Source organism: Pogona vitticeps, chromosome 1, assembly GCF_051106095.1.
Source record: "Pogona vitticeps strain Pit_001003342236 chromosome 1, PviZW2.1, whole genome shotgun sequence".
Taxonomy (NCBI): Eukaryota; Metazoa; Chordata; class Lepidosauria; order Squamata; family Agamidae; genus Pogona; species Pogona vitticeps.
This window is the reverse complement of record NC_135783.1, coordinates 247885372-247906830: the sequence shown is the minus strand read 5'-3', so window position 1 is coordinate 247906830 and position 21459 is coordinate 247885372. Positions and strand designations below refer to the sequence as shown.

The following is a 21459-nucleotide window of genomic DNA, read 5'->3' as shown; positions in this document are numbered from 1 at the left end:
CTGATCATCAGCTTCTTATAGCAAAATTCAAGCTTAAACTGAAGAAAGTAGGAAAAACCACTGGGCTAGTCAGGTATAATCTAAACCAAATCCTTTATGAATATACAGTGGAAGTGAAGAACAGATTTAAGGAACTCGATTTGGTGGACAGAGTGTCTGAAGAACTATTCCAGTCAAACTATTTAAAATCTTAAAAGGTGCTACACTCAATATGCCAGTGAGTTTAGAAAAAAGTGGTCACAATGACCAGATACGCAGGGTATAAATAAAATAAAATAAATAAATAACACTCAGCAGTGGCCAGAGGATTGGAAAAGATCAGTTTTCATCCCAATCCCAAAGAAGGGCAGTGCCAAAGAATGCTCCAACTACCATACAATTGCAGTCATTTCACATGCTAGCTCAGGTTATGCTCAAAATCCTACAAGGTAGGCTTCAGCAGTATGTGGACCAAGAACTCCCAGAAGTACAAGCTGGATTTTGAAGGGGCAGAGGAACTAGAGACCAAATTGCTAACATGCACTGGATTATGAAGAAAGCCAGAGTTTTCTAGAAAAACATCTTCTGCTTCATTGACTACACAAAAGCCTTTGACAGTGTGGACCACAGCAAACTATGGCAAGTTCTTAAAGAAATGGGAGTGCCTGACCACCTTATTTATCTCCTGAGAAATCTATATGTGGGACAGGAAACAACAGTTAGAACTGGATATGGAACAACTGATTGGTTCAAAATTGCGAAAGGAGTACGACAAGGCTGTATATTGTCTCCTGCTTATTTAACTTACAGTATGTATATGCAGAATACATCATGCAAAAGGCTGGACTGAAGGAATTCCAAGCCGGAATTAAGCTTGCCGGAAGAAATAACAACCTCAGATATGCAGATGATACCACTCTGATGGCAGAAAGTGAGGAGGAATTAAAGAACCTCTTAATGAGGGTGAAAGAGGAGAGTGCAAAAATGGTCTGAAGCTCAACATCAAAAAAACTAAGATCATGGCCTCTGGTCCCATCACCTCCTGGCAAATAGAAGGGGAAGATATGGAGGCAGTGACAGATTTTACTTTCTTGGGCTCCATGATCACTGCAGATGGTGACAGCAGCCACGGAATTAAAAGACATCTGCTTCTTGGGAGGAAAGCTATGACAAACCTAAATAGCATCTTAAAAAGCAGAGACATCACCTTGCCAACAGAGGTCCGTATAGTCAAAGCTATGTTTTTTCCAGTAGCGATGTATGGAAGTGAGAGCTGGACCATAAAGAAGGCTAACTGCCGAAAAATTGATGCCTTTGAATTGTGGTGCTGGAGGAGACTCTTGAGAGTTCCCTGGACTGCAAAGAGAACAAACCTATCCATTTTGAAGGAAATCAACCCTGAGGCTCCAATACTTTGGCCATGTCATGAGAAGAGAAGACTCCCTGGAAAAGACCCTGATGTTGGGAAAGTGTGAAGGCAAGAAGAGAAGGGACGACAGAAGACGAGATGGTTGGACAGCATCACTGAAGCTACCAACATGAATTTGACACAACTCCGGGAGGCAGTGGAAGACAGGAGGGCCTGGCGTGCTCTGGTCCATGGGGTCATGAAGAGTCAGACATGACTTAATGACTAAGCAGCAACAACAATACTTACTGATGTTACCTGATTGAGAATACTGAGTTTTTGCACAGCATTTCCTAACAGTAGTTCCCAACCTTGGGTCGCTAGATGTTCCTGAATTAAACTCCCAGACACCTTCACCACTAGCTATGCTGGCCAGGTTTTCCAGGAGTTGTAGTCCAACATTCGGGAACCCAAACTTGGGAAGCGTTGCCCTTAACAGACAATGCCTACTGTTTTTTGTAGTCTTGTTACAAAGTAAAAGACACCATATTTAATACATTTTAGTTGAGTAGCATAAAATACCCTGAACCCTCTCTCTTCCAATTATAATCAACTCCATTTCTGTTACCTTTTCAAAACAGCAACCTAAATACTACATATCTGAAACAGGGATGTGTGATTCCATAAATTAATCATGATCTTAAACCCTCTTCACACTGTGGCTTAAGGTCCTAACTAATAAACCTTTGTTAAATTATAGTTTGTCATTTGAGAAGTAACAGGAAATTGTGATTTACAGTAACCAAGGGGGTGACTACATGGGCTTTTAGCCTGCTCTTTGGTTCATTGCAGAAACAGGCTGGTTTGTCCTAAGAGTGATGATCAGATGATTTCTTTGCTGCAGCAAACCAGCCCATCTCCAAAGCAGTCCCCTACTAATACCTTTTTGGCCTGTCAGGGATTTCTACTTTTTTGGTGCAAGTAGGATTGCTTTGTTTTTGTTCATTTCTGTTGCTTACAATTGCAGGAAATGAACCAAAAGCAAGCTTTCCTGTTTGAATTGCTATTATCTCTGTGCTTTTAAAGTATTTCTACAGCTCAAAATGCCCATCCAGGCAGTTTGTTTTCATTCTCTCTCCACTTCCTGCCAGACCCAAACAGGCACATCTCTGTGCACTGATGCAGCCTGCAACATGGTCTGATGACAAAAAAATGTATCCTGAATCCCACCCCGGGGTTAAGTATATAAATACAAGCTCTAAGTGAAAACTTCTAACAACTGGTTCCACCAGCAGGGAGGTATAGTTGCAAGCTATGATGTAGAATACAAGCACATCCAAAAAGGGTATCACTCTATTACAGCCAAAATTCACACAATGTGAGGAAAAATACTGATCACAGAAGCAAGAAAATAAAGCACATTCTTGTTCTCATACATGAGGCTGCAGAAACACCAAGTGCCATTCATTGTGAAGGGGCTCTCATGCAGGTAATGTTAAAGCTATGTTACTGGAGGAACAGTATGATTTATTGCAAACAGAGGCCATGCACAAGAAAAGAAAATCAGTGATGTTACATTTTAACAAGTACTGAAACATGTATTACATCTGAGAAATTGATCCACTACCTTACACTGGTTTAACCTGTAGCCCTTCCAGTACTGCACGGAGAATAGCTGCAACTGCTACAGCGCCAGGGTCTGGCTGCTCTAGGCGGGCTGAGCTAATATAACTGGCTCTGCCAGCAGCAGCTTTCATGTGTTTTGTGGATTCAGCTGCAGCTTCTGCCTCCTGTAGAAAAGAGCAAAAATGAATGCAATACAAATAACTACACTCTCAGCCCCTGCAAAATTGTAAGAGCAGGAACCACTGAAAGCCATTTGCATGGTTCTTGGTTTGAAACTATAAGGAAGCATTTGGAGTGCAGACCTTCCTCTTTCTACAGTACTGTGCTCTTTAACCCTGCTGCTGAAAATGTCACTACAGGATTTTGTTTAGTGATTTAAAGTGTTTAAGGGTTTTTGGATTCCTGAAGTAAAGTTCTCCAGCACTTCCATAAATATATACTGGTTATAATTTTATGAGACTCACTGAAAGAACAGACACAATTGCAAACATGGATACCAAGTCATAGCTTGAGAAAATTTGCTTAACACATCATTGCCCAAACATACATAGATTATTAACTTGCATTAATGAACTCACCTTTACAGCTTTGGCTAGAATCTCCAGAGGATTAATCTTAGGGTTCTTCAGAGCCCTCAGTTCTTCAGCAGCAGCACAGAGTGAATCCAGCTAGTCAAGAGAGGGTTTATCAAGGTTGGTAACAGAAGATCCGCATGTGCCATGGTGCCTAAGCCATGAAACCCTTGCGATTTCCCCATGACTGACTACAGTGGAAGACTGACTATATGTGACTAACTATATGTAACACTATAGAGTGGGCATTTATAAAATCACAGATGACTAGATGGGGACATTGCCCCTGAAGTGAAATGACACATGATCTGGTTGAAATAACTATATAATGGTTTTTATAGTAGTAAAAGCCACTTATATCTTGTGATGCACAAACACAAAACAGTACTCTAATCATGTTTGTAGAAAAAACATCCGTAATACAGTGGTGCCTCGCATAACGTTTTTAATTGGTTCAAAAAAAAAAACCTTATGCGAAAAAAACTATGCGAAACACCATTTCCCATAGGAATGCATTCGAAACCGGTTAATCTGTTCCAATAGGCACGGATTGGCATCCTTAAGCGAAAAAAACCCATAGGAAACATTGTTAAACGATACAATGTTTCCTCCATTGGAATGTATTGAAGCCGACTCAATACATTTCAACGGCTTTGCGAAGTCAATTTTTGCAAATTTAAGTGTGTCATAAAAGGGTCAAAAATGGTTTTAAATGCTTGGATTAGCTTCTGCACCCTCTAAAACGGATGCAAAAGTTAATTTGGCTTTGATCTGACTTTTCGTTAATTTATGGTGAATTTTTTCCCCCCAACTTTTGACAGCTGTCAAAATCTGACAGCTCCATTGTTTCCTATGGGGGAGAAAAAAATTCACAAAAAATTAACGAAAAGTCAGATCAACGCCAAATTAAGTATGCACACATTTTAGAAGGTGCACTAACGATTCCAAGCATTTAAAACCATTTTTCAACATGTTAAGACACTTTTGTAATTGAAAAAATGAACATTGTTAAGTGAAGCAGGGGACCTAAAAAAAAAACGTTAAGCGAAGCATGGTCCCAAAATCGCTATGTGAAAATCGCCCATAGGGAAAAACGTTATACGAAGCACAATCTGACTCTGAAAAAATAAACGTTAAGCGAAAAAAACGTTAAACGAAGCAAACGTTATGCGAGGCACCACTGTAGTAGCCAGGATAGTTTATCACATCTAGCTACCTATGTATCAAAGAGATCCTGCAACAGTAAATTCCACCCTAGTGTATGAAACAGCTTTAGCAAATGTAACTGATGTATTATTCAATCACAAGTTTCAAGTGCCTGACATAGGCAGGTGTTTGAAGCAACTTAAAATAACCATTTAAAGGTCTGTAACAGATTATTCCAGGCAAAGAAAAAAATGCACACAACACTGCTTTTGCCTCAAACTAGTAAGAGTGTAGCAGAAGAGATTTAAGATAACCTAGGATACATTACTTACCATGGTTCTATCTCCAGGTTCAGCACCTCCATACCTGTCAGATGAAACAATTAGCAGAATAGGCTGTACATATGTCCATGCTCCAACCCTGAAGATGCTGACTGCACTCACACAGGAGGAGAGTCAGGGCCCTAAATCCAGGCTTATCATAAATGACCTGCATGCTCATGCATACAGCCTGCTTCCTCTCACAGCAACTACATTAACCAGAGAGTGACAAGTTATCATCATGTTTGAACTTGGAATCCTGGTTCCTTGTGCCCTTACAAGTCAGGATTGTAAACCAGAATTTGCTCTTAGTTTACAAATCCTGGCTTGTTCAGGAGTAAATCCATGATTCTGGGTCCAAATGTCACCAGAAACTGCTGATTTCTGGATTAGCCATTCATGCCAACCATATAGAAAATTAGTTGTGTATATAAGAATGCAGCTAATTCTCAGTAAGCCAGCATTCCATGGGATCTCAGTTTATTGTTCTATCTGAATGTAGCCATTGTGTGTCATGCAGAAAAGGAGCACACCTCACTTATAATGATGAGGCTTTTCTCATGCAAGGGTCACACTCACCGCATCATGGCATTAATACCAGCATCCATGGCAAAAGACCAGGCTGGTAGGTCACTGTCAATCCGGAGAGGCTGAGCAGCTGCTATCAGAAAGAGTCCATAGAGCTGTAAACAAAAATGAATTGTTTCCATCTCTAACAGAGTCTAAAGTAATAACAAACATCACACACAACTTTCCCCCCTTTAATGTATCACTAATTCCTCACTCCTTTGCCTGAGACAGGTAATATTCTAATCAAGACACTGAGGTGTGTGTGTGTGTGTGTGTGTGTGTGTGTGTGTGTGTGTGTGTGTGTGTGTGTGTGTGTGTGTGTGTGTGTGTGTGTGTGTGTGTGTGTGTGTGTGAGTGAGTGAGTGAGTGAGTGAGTGAGTGAGTGAGTGAGTGAGTGAGTGAGTGAGAGAAGGAGAGAACGAACATGAAAAATGTCATGCTTGAATATACTGTATACAGGCATGCTCTGGTAAAGCCAGTTTTTTTCTGCTTGAGGAGTAAGGAAAAGAACCATATAAAAGCAAGTACTGTAATCTATTCCCCCTCTGTGCATACACTGCAACCTTACAAAAAAGAAATTATTCGTCTGACTGGCTTAATGTACATATCTGTAGGGGATTGATTCCAACCCCTTCGCAGGTGCTGAAAACTATGGATTATAGAGAATGTTATAAGATGGTAAAAGTGTTTCCCAACATGTGCACCAGGGAAAATGGAAGGGATCACAGAGCAAGGTCTCTGCCCTGTCCCCCACTGCACCTCCTCTGCAGTGCTTGGCGGCCCCAATCTCAGCCACTTCCTTAGGCTGTGTTGTTCTGGCCTGGCCGTCTTGGCTAGTGCTGCCCCACCTGCTCATTGCCTGCTCAGCAGGCTGGGCTGTCTCCTGGGCTGCTTGCTGCCTTTCCTGGCTGTCCCTAGAGCTGCCTGTCCCTGTCCCTACCCCTGCTATTGCCACCCTCAGGAGAGGTGACCCGGGCCAGCTTTATAAACCTCCATCTACCTACCACAGCAGGCAAAGGGGCTGAGCTACCAGGGATGGGGGACAGGTAAGGGTGAGAGCTGCCCTTTCTGGCTCTGCTCCCTTGCAAACTGCTGCAACCTGGAGGTACCCCAAGGCGGCAAAGGAGGAGGGTTTCTGCCTTCCTTCCTGGGACTAAAGGCACAGGTGAGTGGGGCCAGAAGCAAACTGAGAAGGAGGATAAGCCCCCCTGCCCCCATGCACGAGGGAAGGGTACTCCACACTCAGGATCGGGGTGGAAAGGGCAGCGTACGGCTGGAGGCACTCGCCCACCCTGAGCAGCCACTTCATGCTGGGTCTCCACTTCTCCTAGAAACCCACCACACAAAAAGGCAGCCTGTTGGCAACTGGGCATGCACATGGGCTGTGTGCCATGGAAAACCTCCATACAAGTTTAGAAGTTTTCCCATGTATTTCTTTTTTTACTTCTGAGTAAGCCAGCAGGCAGGAGGAGTGGTCGCAGTCTTGGATCATGGAGATAATCTGAGACAATATTATTAAAGAAAATGATTCAACATGCTACATTACCAGGCCCAGAAGCGATATAAATGCATGTGTCCATGGTTGAACCCCCTTGTTTATTTGACCCTACATAGGATGACTTCAAGTCACTAATGGCTCATTTTAGTGCATGAAACAGATGAAGACAGAGCATCCATGCGTAGGTAAGTCAACTGCAGAATGTCCAAATCCATCTGTCCAAAACTCACCGCCCCAGAAGAACCTCCCATCTTCTCCAGCAACAACTTTGCAAGAACAGAGAGCAGCTGTGATGGGTGCCCAGGGAGAGGTTTTGCATCCAGCCATTCCTGAATTGCTGAGAAAACAACACACACAGATTAAAGATGGCAACCTTCTACTTAGGACACAAAAGCATGTAACAAATTGCTTTGTTCAGCTTTAATTCCCAGAAATAGCTAACAAAGTGATAAGGACTTAGCCCATTTTGTGAGACAACTGTGGTGACAACTCTGAATCGGTATGGCATTTTGCAACAGAAGGCAAACAGATCAAACAATTTTTTTCAGTTCATGTGTTCAGTTTTCCAACCACCACACCGTATTAAGTCCTCAAGAAACCATTTAGCAACACAAAGCAGAAAAAGCACAGATGACCATTTCACATAAGTTTGTGGAATGCACTGCCCTAGGAACTATGCCAGGCACTCTCCCTCCAGGCCTTTAAAAAGCAGCTAAAATTGAGGTTTTTAGGGAAATCTTTGGGGAGGTTCTTCTCAATTGATTGAAATGGAGGAGGAGGAGGGAGGGATATGTATACACCAATTAACAGTTTTTTTGCTGCCTGTCAAATTGTTTTCTTGTATATCAGAATTTGTTTTATAATTGTCATTTTACCCCTATTGTACACTGCCCAGAGTAGCAGTTTGCTAAGTGGGCAATATAGAAATTGAATACAGTAAATATAAATATATATGTTTGGTCTCACACTTCTTGTTTGAACACACATTAAGCTTCTTTGAGAATACTCTCTGCTCTACTTAAGCTTAATGTTAGCAATATGCCACTAAGAATAAATCCAATTATATTCTATAGAAACAACAAAAGCAGCAGAAACCTAACTTTAACAACTCATTGCTAAGCTTTGGGAAGGTGACATCTGCCAAAACTACATACACTGGAAAAAGTTGATGGAATTTGCAGCTACTCCTGTTGCTACACATGACATGAACCCTATGGCAGCACCCAATCCAGAGTAAGGCTTGTGTACAGCTCTTACATTCCTTGGAAGACTCACCCAAATAGAAGGCTTTGTGGAACCCATGAAGTGTGTGTGTGACAGAAATGCAGACATGCATGTGCAGGTTACTGAAATGCTCCAAAGTCACCCAGTTGGTGAAATCTCACCCTTGGGGCTTTGACAAGGACTCTTCTGATTCTGCCTTTCAACATTTGCAGCCCAAATCCCAGCCATTCCAAGTCTTAGCTTTCTGTCCTCCATTCCTATCCCCAATCCCTTCGTCTTTCAGACAGTCACCTTCTGAGGCTTCATCCACATGTCTAGGCTCAGTTGTGCTAATGTGAAGAATCACATCAAAAGAGGTGTGTTGCAAATGGGGTCACATCTGTTTGCAGCTAACCCAGAGTAAATACCTTTGCTGCAGATTATTGCAAACGTGTAGGGCCAGCCATAATTATGACTGAAGTCCCAAATCCCATGACTTTAATGGAACATAAGTTGGGGTTAATTGCATATGGAATGACAAGAGTTCAGAAGAAAACTAACCTCTAGCAGCCCTAGCATGAGTGCTGCCACAGTCCCCGTCGCCTGCAGCCCGATCCAAATCATTAAGCTCCTCCTGTAGGCCGAGCAGTGTATTACACACACTCTCTAGAACATTTTTCATGTGCAGGGAGGCTGGCTCTAAAAGAGTTGGAAGTAAACAGATCTCTTATTTCAACAGTGAGGAAGCTTCTGTTTTCTTATATATCAGGTACTGATATTGTCATGAATTTCTCTTTAATAATATGTATATCAGGAGGAAAGTAACAAAACATAGCATTTCTTCAGGATGTTCTACAAATTTACTTTAGAATTCTCAAAATCCACTGAAGCAACTGAATGTCAGTAATGATTCAGCTGAAATGTCCTATTTTTAAAGTGATGAAATACAGTAGGATCCCCTTATCTGTGGGATCAGTATCCACGGTTTCACTTGTCTACAGTCTGAAAAAATATATAAAAAACTATTTTCATATGTACTGGCCACTACAGGGAGCCACAGACCATGCTAAGAATACTTGTTTGTGAAGAATACACAGCACCCTCTGGTAGCCCATTCTGGTAATGCATGTGAAAAAAATGGTGTTTTACTTTTGCCATGCTCTCCCTCTCATGTTCTCTATTATCTGCGGTTTTCAGTATCCACGGTGGGGCTTGTAACCAATCCCCAGTGGATATGGGGGTCCTATTGTAATATAAACATGTATATGGCTTGATTCTATGGCAGTGCTATCATATACTGTATAAAAATTATTTACATTGATATTATTATAATGAACAGGCATGTTTTTAGGGCTGCAAAAACACATCTATAATATTTTTTTCCAGAAAGTCCATCTCACTGATGAATACTGAACTAGTTTATTGGCTATTCAGACAAAAATGTTACTGTTCAATAGTATTTTATTCTCAGTATCTTGTAGATAGAAAAGCTGATGGGAACACAGCACCAGTGTGTCCCAGAGTATGAGAGGGAAGATACCATGAAGAATTTGAAACTGGAACATAGAAGCCACCCTGGCAAAAATAAACAGATGTCGAAACTGTCTTTGTCTCCAGCCTTCCAAAGATGGTATAGAGATTCAAACTGATGATGTTTTCCCCTCCATATCTTTGTGCTATCTCTCAAGAGATGGGAACCAGAATCATAAATAATCTCAATGGAAAAAATGAAGCAGCCTAAAGAATAGCTGAAAATCATTCAAAATAACTACAGATGCTTCATCCAGTACCTTGTGGTGAAGACTCCTCTTCCTCAGGAGCCTCCTTAGGTGCTCTCCGTTCTCTTCTCTGGCCTGACACAGGCACTTTGGCAGGCTGTGACCAGGCAACAGCTGAAGTATCTGAATCTAAGAAATAGAATACAACCATCAGTTGCAATTTCACAACAGCACACTACTTCATATACTTCATGAGGTTATTACCAAATGGCTCTGAGGATTCTTAACATTTTTTAACAGAAACCACAAAAAGTACCCAAAATAATCAAACCCACCATGACAGAAATAGGCAGCCCAGAAGGAGCTTGTATTAGTGAGAGGGACCTATGCTAGTTGATGTTCCACCCAGTTTGCATAACACATGAGGGCTAGAGGTTTTTTTGCTAGTCCTTATAAGAACAGCCTTGATGATTTAATTGCTATATGGTAAGTAAACATTTACATAAATCCCATTGAATCAAATCATATGCCATAGCTGGATATCACAATAGGAAAATGGCTCAGGAATGAAATTTTACCTGAATTACCTGTTATCTACACTGGATGCAGGAAATCAACTTATTATCAGAAGGGAAATGAATACTAACATATATTTTTAAAATGTGTATCTTACAGTATATACACATATAGACCAAGACAATTAAACTATAATTTAATTTCTTAGTCAGAAAGCTGGGGAAAAAAACCAGACACCAAAGGAACTTACCAAGAAGGCTTAAGATTTCATCATCCACAAGCAGAAGAGTAAGGGATACACCTGCCATCTCAAGTGCAGTCATAAAAGAGCCAACATAAGCCCGGGCAATATGAACACCCTTGTTCTCTGCAATGATGAAAATAAAACTGATAAGCAATGTTATAGGTAAGGAACCAGAATGAGGAAGAGTTATGGAGGAGCCAATTAAAAAATACTTATTTAAATATTGTAGAGTCACATTTATGGAGAAGTAACTGGGAAGGGGAGTCAGAAAACTGGTCACAAAATGGTGATATGGTATTAACAAGTAACAAGTCAGTTCTTGAGTTTATAAATGGAACTCTGCTTAAAGGATTCTCCCACTGGGCGCAGAGGGGTACAGAGGAAAGACTACTGTGATTCTTCCTCTGCTTGTAGTAAAAGTAGAAAAACTATTTTGCATTTGGTTCACCTCTGGAACTGCATGAGAAACATGACTACTTTGAACTAGACTTTTTGTCTTGAATCCAGTGAGATAGGGATGTGTGTGTGAGAGAGAAAGATTGTTTCCCACAACTATTCAAGTGAGAGTATATATTCCCTTAATTTGGTTGATATTTTCTGAAACAATTTCTTCCGTATCAACTTCCAGATGGCATTATCAGTGCTGATTTCCCTACCACTCTCCCAAATCATTTTTACCCCTCCTTGATGTCGTCCAATAACAAAATAAGACTATAGTATAATTTGAATGCTAGACCTATTTCCCACTCCCATCCTGGTTTTAAGATAGGGAAAACATTATGAGAAACTGAAAAACATGCTTGATCACCCAATCTCTGTCAAGAGCACTGCATCAAGCCAGAACTATAGAGGTCTATATAGTATTATACTGTGCAATTTATTTTAATATGTTTGTGACTCACCAATATCAGAAAGGATCCTTTTCTTCTACACCACAGCATGGTCTAACTATGATGGGGCACACTAATACCACAGGATAGGATGTTTGGTGGAGATGCACCTAATTATATGCCAGTTGGGATATGTGAAGATCATGTTCAAGGCCAGCCATATGGGCTGGGATGGGAAAGACATCCTCTAAGTCAGACTGACAAGTGATGCTTTATTTTTATTTTGTACTTCCTCTGCAATGCATGAATTAGTTTGTTGCACACATTTGAACTTATTCATATGGTATGCAGTCTTTGAGCTGCATTTAATCTCAGCTCAGGGGTCTGGATGACCTGGACAGATTCATGGTGCATCTGAATTGTCCTGCATTGGAGCAAGGGGGTGGTATAGATGACTGTGTACTAATGATAATGACCAGAATATATCTTTTTAAAAAATCCAATGTGATCAGAGTTTCAGACCAAATGATTCATTCACTGAGCAGGAGGTTGGACTCAATGGCCTTATGGCCTCCTTCCAACTCAATTATTCTGTGACAGCCAATATGGTATAGTGATTACTTGTCTGACAGGGACTTGGGAAATACAGGTTCTGGTTTCCACTGAGTTATAAAACTTACAAGTTGACTTGGGGTCAGTCTCTCATTCTTGGTCTGACTCATTTCACAGAGGAGCTGTGAGAATGGAGTGGTAAGAAATAGACCCACATAAGCCATCTTCAGTTCAGTGAAGGAACAGTAGCAGATACATATAACTGATAAATCAATATCCCATGTATCAGAAACTTTCCCTTCACCTCATTCTTGAGAGAAAAACTTACCAAGATAATGTACAGCAGATCCAGCTACTATCCCCAACTCAAGGTAGGATAATCCACCCAAGTTGTTTACTACCAAAACTACAGAATCACCTGAAAGCCAAAACAGAGTAGATTAAAAAAAATGAAATTGGGGGGGGGGGGGGAGAGAGAGAGACACAAACTATGTAATTGTGGCCAAAATCCTGTTGAGTGGAGTATGCCAGCAAAACAGGAATCACAGCAGCAGCAGCATGGGATGTCAGGATGCACACAACTCAAGACACAGTGCAATAAAGTTGCATGCACCCCAAAATCACAAAAAGTCTTAAATCAGTGTCAATGTGCTGCCACCAATAATATCATTCCTGTTGCACAGCCTCTCAGAGAACTCAAATACATAATGTGTCAGAAATCTTTCATTAAGCTCTTCATGTTACATAATTTGAATATTGTATCATCGACATGCTATTTATCATTGTAAAATAACGTATTCTACACTGTTTTTTTTTTCAATTTTTCCAGAATAAAACAAAGAATAGCTTTGGAAAAGAACAAAAAAACCCTGTTTCCCCCCAATTTTTAAGTTTTTTCCACAGACCTACTGTGAAGGAGAGAAAGGGAGTGAGCCGTCCTCCACAGGCAAAGGAACAGAAGGAGGAGCAGAGTGTGTAGAGGGGATACTAGTGGAAGTGGAACAGGATGACACGGAAGTACAACAGCCTAGAGAAGTGTGTTTAGCTGATGATAGAGGGGAGGAGCTTGATTTGATTATATGGGAAGATATAACGGGACGAAAAGGCGGGAAGTTTCAGAGTGGTGAGAAGCGAGCAGGCTGATAAGGATAGATCTGTGCAGACAGAATGGAACATGGACCAAGAGAGTTTACTTAAGCTGCTTAAAGAATTTCCCAATCTGCAAATAGATGGAGGATTGCTGCCGGGACCTCCTGACTTCTTCACATGCGGGCAAGAGGTAGATCCCCTGGAATGGACTGTGGTGGTTTACCCCCGCAAACAGCGTGGGGGGAGCAGGGTGATCCGTCCCAGTCCCTCTTTACTCCAGAGCCAGTGGGAGGGGGACTGGGCGAGACACGCCTGTTGTGGGACAGTCTGCGCGGTTAGGACCACACCGATTCGGCCTATGACAGACCAGGAGCGCTTTGGGCCAGCCCCCCAGTAAGAAGAAAAGACAAAGAAATAACCATGCGAGTTTGAAGTTATAAGTTGTTACCAGAGTTAAGTTTAATGGATTCTTTTGAGCCAGCCGAGTTGAGTTTGTTTACAAATAAATCGAATTCTGTTAGAAAAGAAGAACAGCCTCCTGTCCTTTTTCCCACGCTGTCAACGGAACCGCCCCTGGCAGAACAAACCCGTATTCACACCTACCCATCTCTACTGATTGTTAAAAACATGTGTTTTTTTAGACAGGCCTTTCCAGATCTTTAACATCTTAATACAGTGACGCTCTTAACACTTGTATTATCTATCCTGCCTCCTTGCTTTTTTAATTTAGGTAGTATTATATTATTACATTTAGATATGTTTATTCTTAATTCTGATTTATATTATTATGTTTTGTTTTAATCATTGTTAATGATATGTGGTTCAACTGTATAAACTGTCCAGAGTGGCCTTGGTAGCCAGATGAGCAGTATAAAAAAATTAAATAAATAAAAATCTCTATGCACAGGCATACTCCACTCAACAGGATTTCAGCCAATGTTCTTCTTAGACTTGTAGTGCAGTGTGTGGAATACATTAAGATTGGAAGTTACATTTTGGACTACAAATTCCAACCTCTCAGTCAGCATGGTCAATGGCCAGTTTGGCTGTGGGATTCTGGGAGTTGTAACATTAAAAAATAACATTTTCAGTATCTTCTTACAACAGATTCCTTATGGTTGCTTCTCCATATCTGGGTTAACATAAAGTATTACAAATCACTACGAGCGTCCAACTAGACTACAGTCTCCCACTTCAAGAATCACTGATGTCTTAGAAATGCTTCATGTGATTGGTCTAGTTATTTAGTTTAATGTCACAGCTCAGAATTACAAAAGCAGCCATTTAAAATTGGTTTCCAAAGCCCTTTAGCAATAGGAATAATATCTAGGGCAACCTCAAGACTTTTACTTGCCAGGCCTGACTTGCAGACGTGACGCGCTGGAAGCATTGGTCATCTGATCCAGCATTATCTTCACAATCTGGTCTGCTGATGTAACCTGTGGGGGGAAAAAAGGCAAGCATAAGCCAGACAAGTTCGTATTAAGACCGAATGCTCATGTTTCTACTTGCCCTGCAAAAGGCAACACCCAACTTACCTTCATCCTGCGTACACCTGCTTCCCCATGAATTCCTACAAGAGCAAAATATTAGAAAAAGGACCTGCCACAGCTAATGTCTTTCTAATGAAAATCACATAATTAAATGGCACTAAGTTATACCATGCAACTTATCTTTGGCGTAAGAACAGATATAGGCAATGAATTGTCATCCCAATTTATTTTTAAGTGTTTTGGCCCAAGAACAAATATGTATATCATCCACAACAGCATTACAGATACACTGCTTTGCCTATAAATCATGGGCAACTTGTCTTAGCTGAAAACAGGAAAGTAGAGGCAGTTCCCCAATGCAAAGCGGCATTGTTCATGAGGAAGTAGATAAATAAAATTAGAAGATATATCCTCACCCAAACCTAACTCAAGCTCATCAGCAGCAAGCTCAAAGGTGGGTCTTGATCCAGGGACACTGCAAGGAGACAGACTCACTCCAAGGGTGCCTGTGCAAAGAAAAGGAGTAAAAACATAACTTCTGTTACTAAACAAACATTTCAGCATCAGGATAAGAAAATAGATACAAAAACAAATAAGGCTTACTCATGCCCTGGGCTACAGTGCAGAACTTTGAATGATATTAAAACCATGTGATATTGGATTGAAGAACACAAAGTTGGAAGAACAATTGTGATATAATGGCTGAAATCCTGCTACTTACCGTATTAAGTCACATGACAGCAGGCCCACTGAAGCAGTGGGAATTTGGAAAGTCAATTCTTCCTTAAGTTCTGTTGATTCAAATGGGCCTACTTTAGCTGCAGCTTGCTTTAGCACAGTAAGTAACATAAAAATAACATTTTCAGCATCTTTTTACAACAGATTTAGCACAACTAGAGTAGGTCCATTTGAAGCAATGGAGTTTATGGAGGAGTTGACTCATCAAATCAGCACTGATTTAAAGGGCCTACTCTGGTTTAAGGAACAGGATTTCAGTCAATAAGTGAATCATGGAATTTATTTTTGTTATCATCCTTTTCTCCAAGGAACTCATCTGACTCTCTCATTATTCTCACAACAACTATGTCAGATGTGTAAATTAAGAGACACTGACAGGCCCAGAGACAATCAGTGGGGTTCGTTGCTGACATGGGATTTGAAACTGAGTGACCCAACTTTTGGTCCACACTCCAATTATTAAACTACATTGGATATCATAAGAAACAGCATAGCGGTATAGCCTTAGAATATGGTCATTCTTTCCAGGAGGGGATCACTTGTTTTAAGTCAACATACACTCTTGGTTTTGTAAAAACAGAGTGAGGAAGTTCTTTTAGCTTTCTTACTCTGGTTTCCAGATAGAATGCCTTCTTTCTGCTGCTCTTAACAGCAGCAGATAGAAGACATTGTACAGTGGTACCTCGACTTACGAACGTCTCCACTTAGGAACATTTCGAGTCACAAACGGCTCCGTTCACAAAATGTTGCTTCGACTTAAGAACACAAAAAGGCAGGGGAAAAGGGCAGGAAATTTAATTTACTGAAATGTTGGTGGCAATGAGGCTGCTTCTTTGTAGCTCTTTCGCCCCAATGGTTAGGGAAAGGGATGTGGTGGGGGTAGCCGAGAGCCAGGAGGCTTGAGCCTCCTGGGTGCTCTGGCAGGGGGGTGCGGGCGGCGAGGGTAGCCCAGAGCCAGGAGGCTTGAGCCTCCTGGGTGCTCTTGCAGCAGCACCGGGAGGCTTGAGCTGGCCGGGCGCTTGGCCGCTCGCCCCTGGCTGAGGCAACAGAGCGCCAGGAGGCTTGAGTTCGCTCCTTGCTGCCCTCCACCATTTGAATTTCCCGTCATCAGCCCATGGAGAGTGGCGCGGAGCAAGTGGAAGGCGAGCGGCCGAAGAAACCCAGCCAGGCTTAAGCCTCCTGGCCGCGACGATCGCAACAGCGATGGAAGCCTGGGAGGCTGAGGAGGCTTCAGATTGGTAAAGTGCTGCTTTTTAAAAAGTTTTTTGTTTTTTGGGGGGAATTGAGGGTCGGTGTTGTTTTGTTTTTGGTGATTTTTTTTTTGTAGTCCCAGCGTGGGACTTGCTGTTTATTTTTATTTTTGGTATTTTTTTGAAATGCTGGAACAGATTAATCCTATTCCCATGCATTTCAAAGGGAAATGGTATTTCGACTTATGAACATTTCAACTTACGAACACCATTCCAATACGGATTACCTGTATTTTCCATGTATGACACCCCCATGTATAAGACCCTCCCACTTTTCTAACCCAAAAGTAAGAAATCTAAGTGGGACTTAGCAAGTGTAGGGGGACAGGTCAAAGCCCTGCAGGATCACTTCGATCCCTGCTTTCCCTTCCATTGTTTTTGTTCTCTCCTCAGCTTACTTCCATGCATAAGACGACCCTCAATTTTTATTCTAAAGATTTTAGACAAAAGTACAGTGGGGTCTTGACTTGAGAACTTAATCCGTATTGGAAGGCGGTTCTCAAGTCAAAAAGTTCTCAAGTCAAATCTGCATTTCCCATAGGAATGCATTGAAAACCATTTGATCCGTATCTGCTCTTTTCCGTCCATAGAAACTAATGGGAAGCTGGTATTCCACCTTCGACCACTAGAGGGCGATATTTTGTTTCTTTTTTTCTTTGGTCAAGAAAGGTTCAGGGAAGGCAGGGAAAATACAGTCCAGGCAGTATCAGGCAGTCTGAAGACTCCCAATCCACTCTCTAAACGCTGGGAGGAGTGAGGAAGCAGACAGGCACCCTTTTCACTGGCTAACAGTTAACTGAAAGTTCAAATTTTGCACTTTCCCTGCTCCCAGTGGTTTTTTTTCAGTTCTTAACTCAAATCTAAGTATGTAAGTCAAGTCAATATTTTCCTAAGAGAGTGGTTCTTAAGTCAAAATGTTCTTAACTCAAGCCGTTCTTAAGTCAAGACCCCACTGTAAAGTCTTATACATGGAAAAATACGGTAAGTTGAGGTACCACTGTAAGTCGAGGTATCACTGTATCTGGAAACCAGGTAAGAACTTTAGCCAGCATGCCCTTGCTAACTACTTGATTTGCCAGGTGAAGTTGAATAGCATAACCTTGAATCAAAGGCTCTTCTCCAGATAAGTGAGGTGTTTAAACACTTACCCATTTCTCCTTTGACAGCAGTAACTCTTCGAACAATTTCATTCAGACCAACACCTGCCTCAGCAAGAGCCCCAGCCACCTAAAGATAAATAATTGGAAGAAAAAAATTATATCCTGATTTCTCAACATAATAATTGAAACAGATTATTACTCATTCTCCTACATCATATTACAGTGACACAACCATATGCTTTAGTCCTAAAAGTGAAGCAAAATAGTTCTGGATAGGAGATTAGGGTATGACTCACAATAGCTTACACAGCTATTTATCTAACACTAACTGGTTTAATGGGACTTACTTCGAAGTACAGATTGATAGGATTGCAGCTGCAAAGCCCAAACCTATTTGCAAAGCCCAAACCTATTTGTATTTACTCAGAAATAAATCCTCTGAATTAATGAAAATAAATACATATGTATATACATATTCAGCTCAAGTAGATTGCACGTCCAACACAAATATTCAGTATTTTGGGGAGAAATAAATAAAAATTCCATAGACTCAAATTACATTTTGCCCTTAAAAATAATTATTACCAAAAATTTGACAAATATTCAAATATATAGAAGAAATCTACTCTGAAAAATCTATGATTCCAAATAAACCAAATGCAGTGAATAATAATTATATATTTATCTAAATGCAACAGCAATGAAAAATATTTTTAAATAGTGGAAATCCATCTAGATGCAAACAAAAGTAACAGCTGACAAAAACACTGATCCCAGGGTGTGGAATGGAATCTGAACCTGAAGTTATATACCTGAAGAAACATGTTGCAACATTAAAAGAACACTAAAATTGTAACTTAAGCCTACATTCACTTTCTCCTTTTGTGACTAAAACCTGCAACCTAAACACGAGGCTGAAGTTAGCTTCTTATTCGAATAAGAAGCTGGGACAAGAATAAGAAGTGAATAAGAAGCTGGATCTCGAATAAGAAGTGAATAAGAAGCTGGCCGAATAAGAAGCTAACTTCAGCCTCGTAACCTAAACAGCATTTCTTCAAAGATGTTTACATTCTGTAACTCTATAAGAAGAATTCCACACAAAATCTGAAGTCTCTGTTGTTTAAAAAGTAAGATTTCTAACCCACAATTGTAAACAAGATGACAATCCTCTGAAAGATTTCAGTCTGATGGATTATCTGAAGATGTTTCAGTCTTACTTCCCATTTCACATCACCGTATTTTAGCCAAAAGACAATATGTCTTTCCACGTTTGTTCCCCAGTTCTATTTATGTACTGTGCTGTACAACATATAATAATATAACATACAGTATATAAAAGTGTACAATGTACAGAAAGCAGTTGCCAATGGCATCTCACATTGTTCATATCCCTTTAGGCCTTAAAGCTGCATTTGTGCTAATCAGTTACAGATCCTACCTTATGTATAAGTACGGTACCACACAGTCCTCTCCGTCCAGCTTTTTTCTGTGTGATAAAAGCTGAGTCATCACCAACCACCACCATGTCCACAGTAATCCCCTCTGCCCTTGCCTGTTCCAATGCTAGCCCAAAATTCAAACGGTCCCCAGTGTAGTTCTTCACTATTAACAGTATCCCAACTAGGGGGGAAAAAAGAGAAAAATTATGATCAGCTTGGTTCCTCATTCAGAAGAGATGTCAGTCCAACAGAAATGCTACCATACCTGCTCCAGCTTCTTTTACAGCCCGAATTGCTGCTAAAATGCTACCCACTGCAGGGGATGTGAATACTGGACCAGCCACCACTCCAGTAAGCATTCCCTTTCCAATGTATCCTAAATAAAGATGACAGACAAAGCTACAATGCATCTTTGAGATAATCTTGAACGGGATTATCTCAATTACACTACAATTCTACTGTTGTTCACTATAACTCTAGAAAGTGAATTCCACTTGTTGCAAAATGGGCTCACAGAACACACACACTCTCTCTTTTGCATTGATGAAATGCCACGGGAAACAAAATTGAACAACCCTCTCATGCCCAAAGCTGCTGTAACTTTAATATCACTAACCTGCATGTGCAGGCTCATGTCCAGATCCACCTCCAGAAATAAGTGCCACTTTGCCCTGGACATTCTCCAAGTCAGAACGCAGTGCTACTCTGTGGCCTTGCAGCAGCTGGAGATGTGGATTACAGGCCACAATTCCAGCCAATGAATCATCTGCACAACCTAGAATGGTGTTCACTAGTTTTTTTGATCCCTAAAAATAGGTAAAAATAAAAAAGTTCATGTTTACATCCCTCTGCTTGGCACTGGTCCCAAATTTAGTACCATCTGACCAGGTTTGGACATTTCAGCAAGCTCTTGCAAGTAAATATGCAACTGAATCTTGATCCATTTGTAAAATCTGAAAAATAAACCTTCAAAGTGATGAACAAGTTGTGTCCAGTAACCAGGCTCATGCACCTCCTCATGTCAAAGTCCTGAAGGAGAGAAAACCACTCACATAACTGCCTGCTAAAAACCTTTTCACTTTTTGGACTTTGGTTTCAGTCATGTTTCAAGCTGTGAACACTGATTTGCAGATACTATGGACAATTGTTATATTTGTTATTTATTAATTTACAGATAAGTGTATACTTGTGTCCAATGATTTTAAACCAAGACACAGTACTCATAAAACATACAATATTAAAGAGCATTTAAAATCAATATACAGAATGTATATAGTGACTCCAAAGAAACACCAGCAGAGAATGCTGCAAATCAAACCGCATGTCTCTTTTCTAAATGAAGGCAGAATTTGGACAGCTGTGCTTTCTGCTCAATTACAGCCCCACTCAATGCATATTATCTCTGTCTTCCCCCCCCCCATTTGCAGTCTATCCTCTCCCAAAGCACCTGTTTATCTCATAGTTCTGCTGATAGCTGTATGCCAAATTGATTTTTTTCCTTTAATTTCCAAGAAAAATGACTCCACAGTAAATAACGTCAGTATTCTTTAGCTACATACAGTATTGCTATGGGATGGGTTGGGGATAAACAGACATTTCTCTCTAATAACAGGAGGACAAAGATGTGGACAAAGCAGCCTGTTACAAATGGATAACGCTGGGTGAGGACCAGAAGACTTGAGTTTCAACCTCTGCTTAGTCCTAAATCCTGGACTGGTACCAAATCTCAAACCGACCTAACCACTGAACATCTTCACACACATGGCGCTCCCAAACTCTTGGGAGGACAGGTGAACGGTACCGTGACTGCGATGCTAGGGAGGTTAAGTGCCTCCGCATGCCTTCATTTTCCCCACCTTTAGACCACCCTTCAGAGCTGGCTCTCGGGAGTGAAAGGGGCAGGACCGTCCCTGCCCTCCACCTTACCTAACGAAGCGCGACCCCCGAAGGGAAAAGGGGATGAGGGAAAGGGAAAGCAAGGAAACGGAGGCACCCGGGGCAGGGCGGGCGGGGGGCGGCTGTTCTTCCTTGGTCCTCCTCAGAGCCTTCCCCTGCCTCGAAGACCAACCAGCCCTCGCTGGCTCTCACCTGCATGGTGCCGGGAGGAGCGTCGGGGGGGAAGGGGAGTCGGGGCGGTCAGCCCGGCAGAACTCGTCGCAGGTTTGGAGACGAGAGGGAGGGAGCTGACGGGCGGCTTCGGGGCTTAACCACAGGGCCCTGTTATTGCC

General features: G+C 41.3%; 1 protein-coding gene across 4 annotated transcripts in view; it reads right to left on the bottom strand.

The window, feature by feature from the left end:
- TKFC (triokinase and FMN cyclase) overlaps nt 1–21459 on the bottom strand; it is a 25445-nt gene extending 3986 nt beyond the window's left edge. The window contains exons 1-17 of one of the 4 annotated variants that reach the window (XM_020792328.3): nt 21320–21459; nt 19848–20037; nt 19497–19607; nt 19231–19412; nt 17841–17919; nt 15121–15210; nt 14750–14784; nt 14566–14650; nt 12451–12540; nt 10747–10863; nt 10053–10169; nt 8824–8961; nt 7290–7396; nt 5571–5674; nt 5004–5037; nt 3532–3621; nt 2955–3117 (exon numbers count right to left, since the gene is read on the bottom strand). In XM_020792328.3, coding sequence (XP_020647987.3) covers nt 2956–3117; nt 3532–3621; nt 5004–5037; nt 5571–5674; nt 7290–7396; nt 8824–8961; nt 10053–10169; nt 10747–10863; nt 12451–12540; nt 14566–14650; nt 14750–14784; nt 15121–15210; nt 17841–17919; nt 19231–19412; nt 19497–19607; nt 19848–20037; nt 21320–21325 — 1737 coding nt within the window. In that variant the 5' untranslated portion in view covers nt 21326–21459 and the 3' untranslated portion in view covers nt 2955. Of the gene's footprint in view, nt 1–2833; nt 3118–3531; nt 3622–5003; nt 5038–5570; nt 5675–7289; nt 7397–8823; nt 8962–10052; nt 10170–10746; nt 10864–12450; nt 12541–14565; nt 14651–14749; nt 14785–15120; nt 15211–17840; nt 17920–19230; nt 19413–19496; nt 19608–19847; nt 20038–21319 lie in introns of those variants that run through there. The other 3 variants (XM_020792326.3, XR_013540706.1, XR_002300416.3) reach the window with 3 other exon arrangements.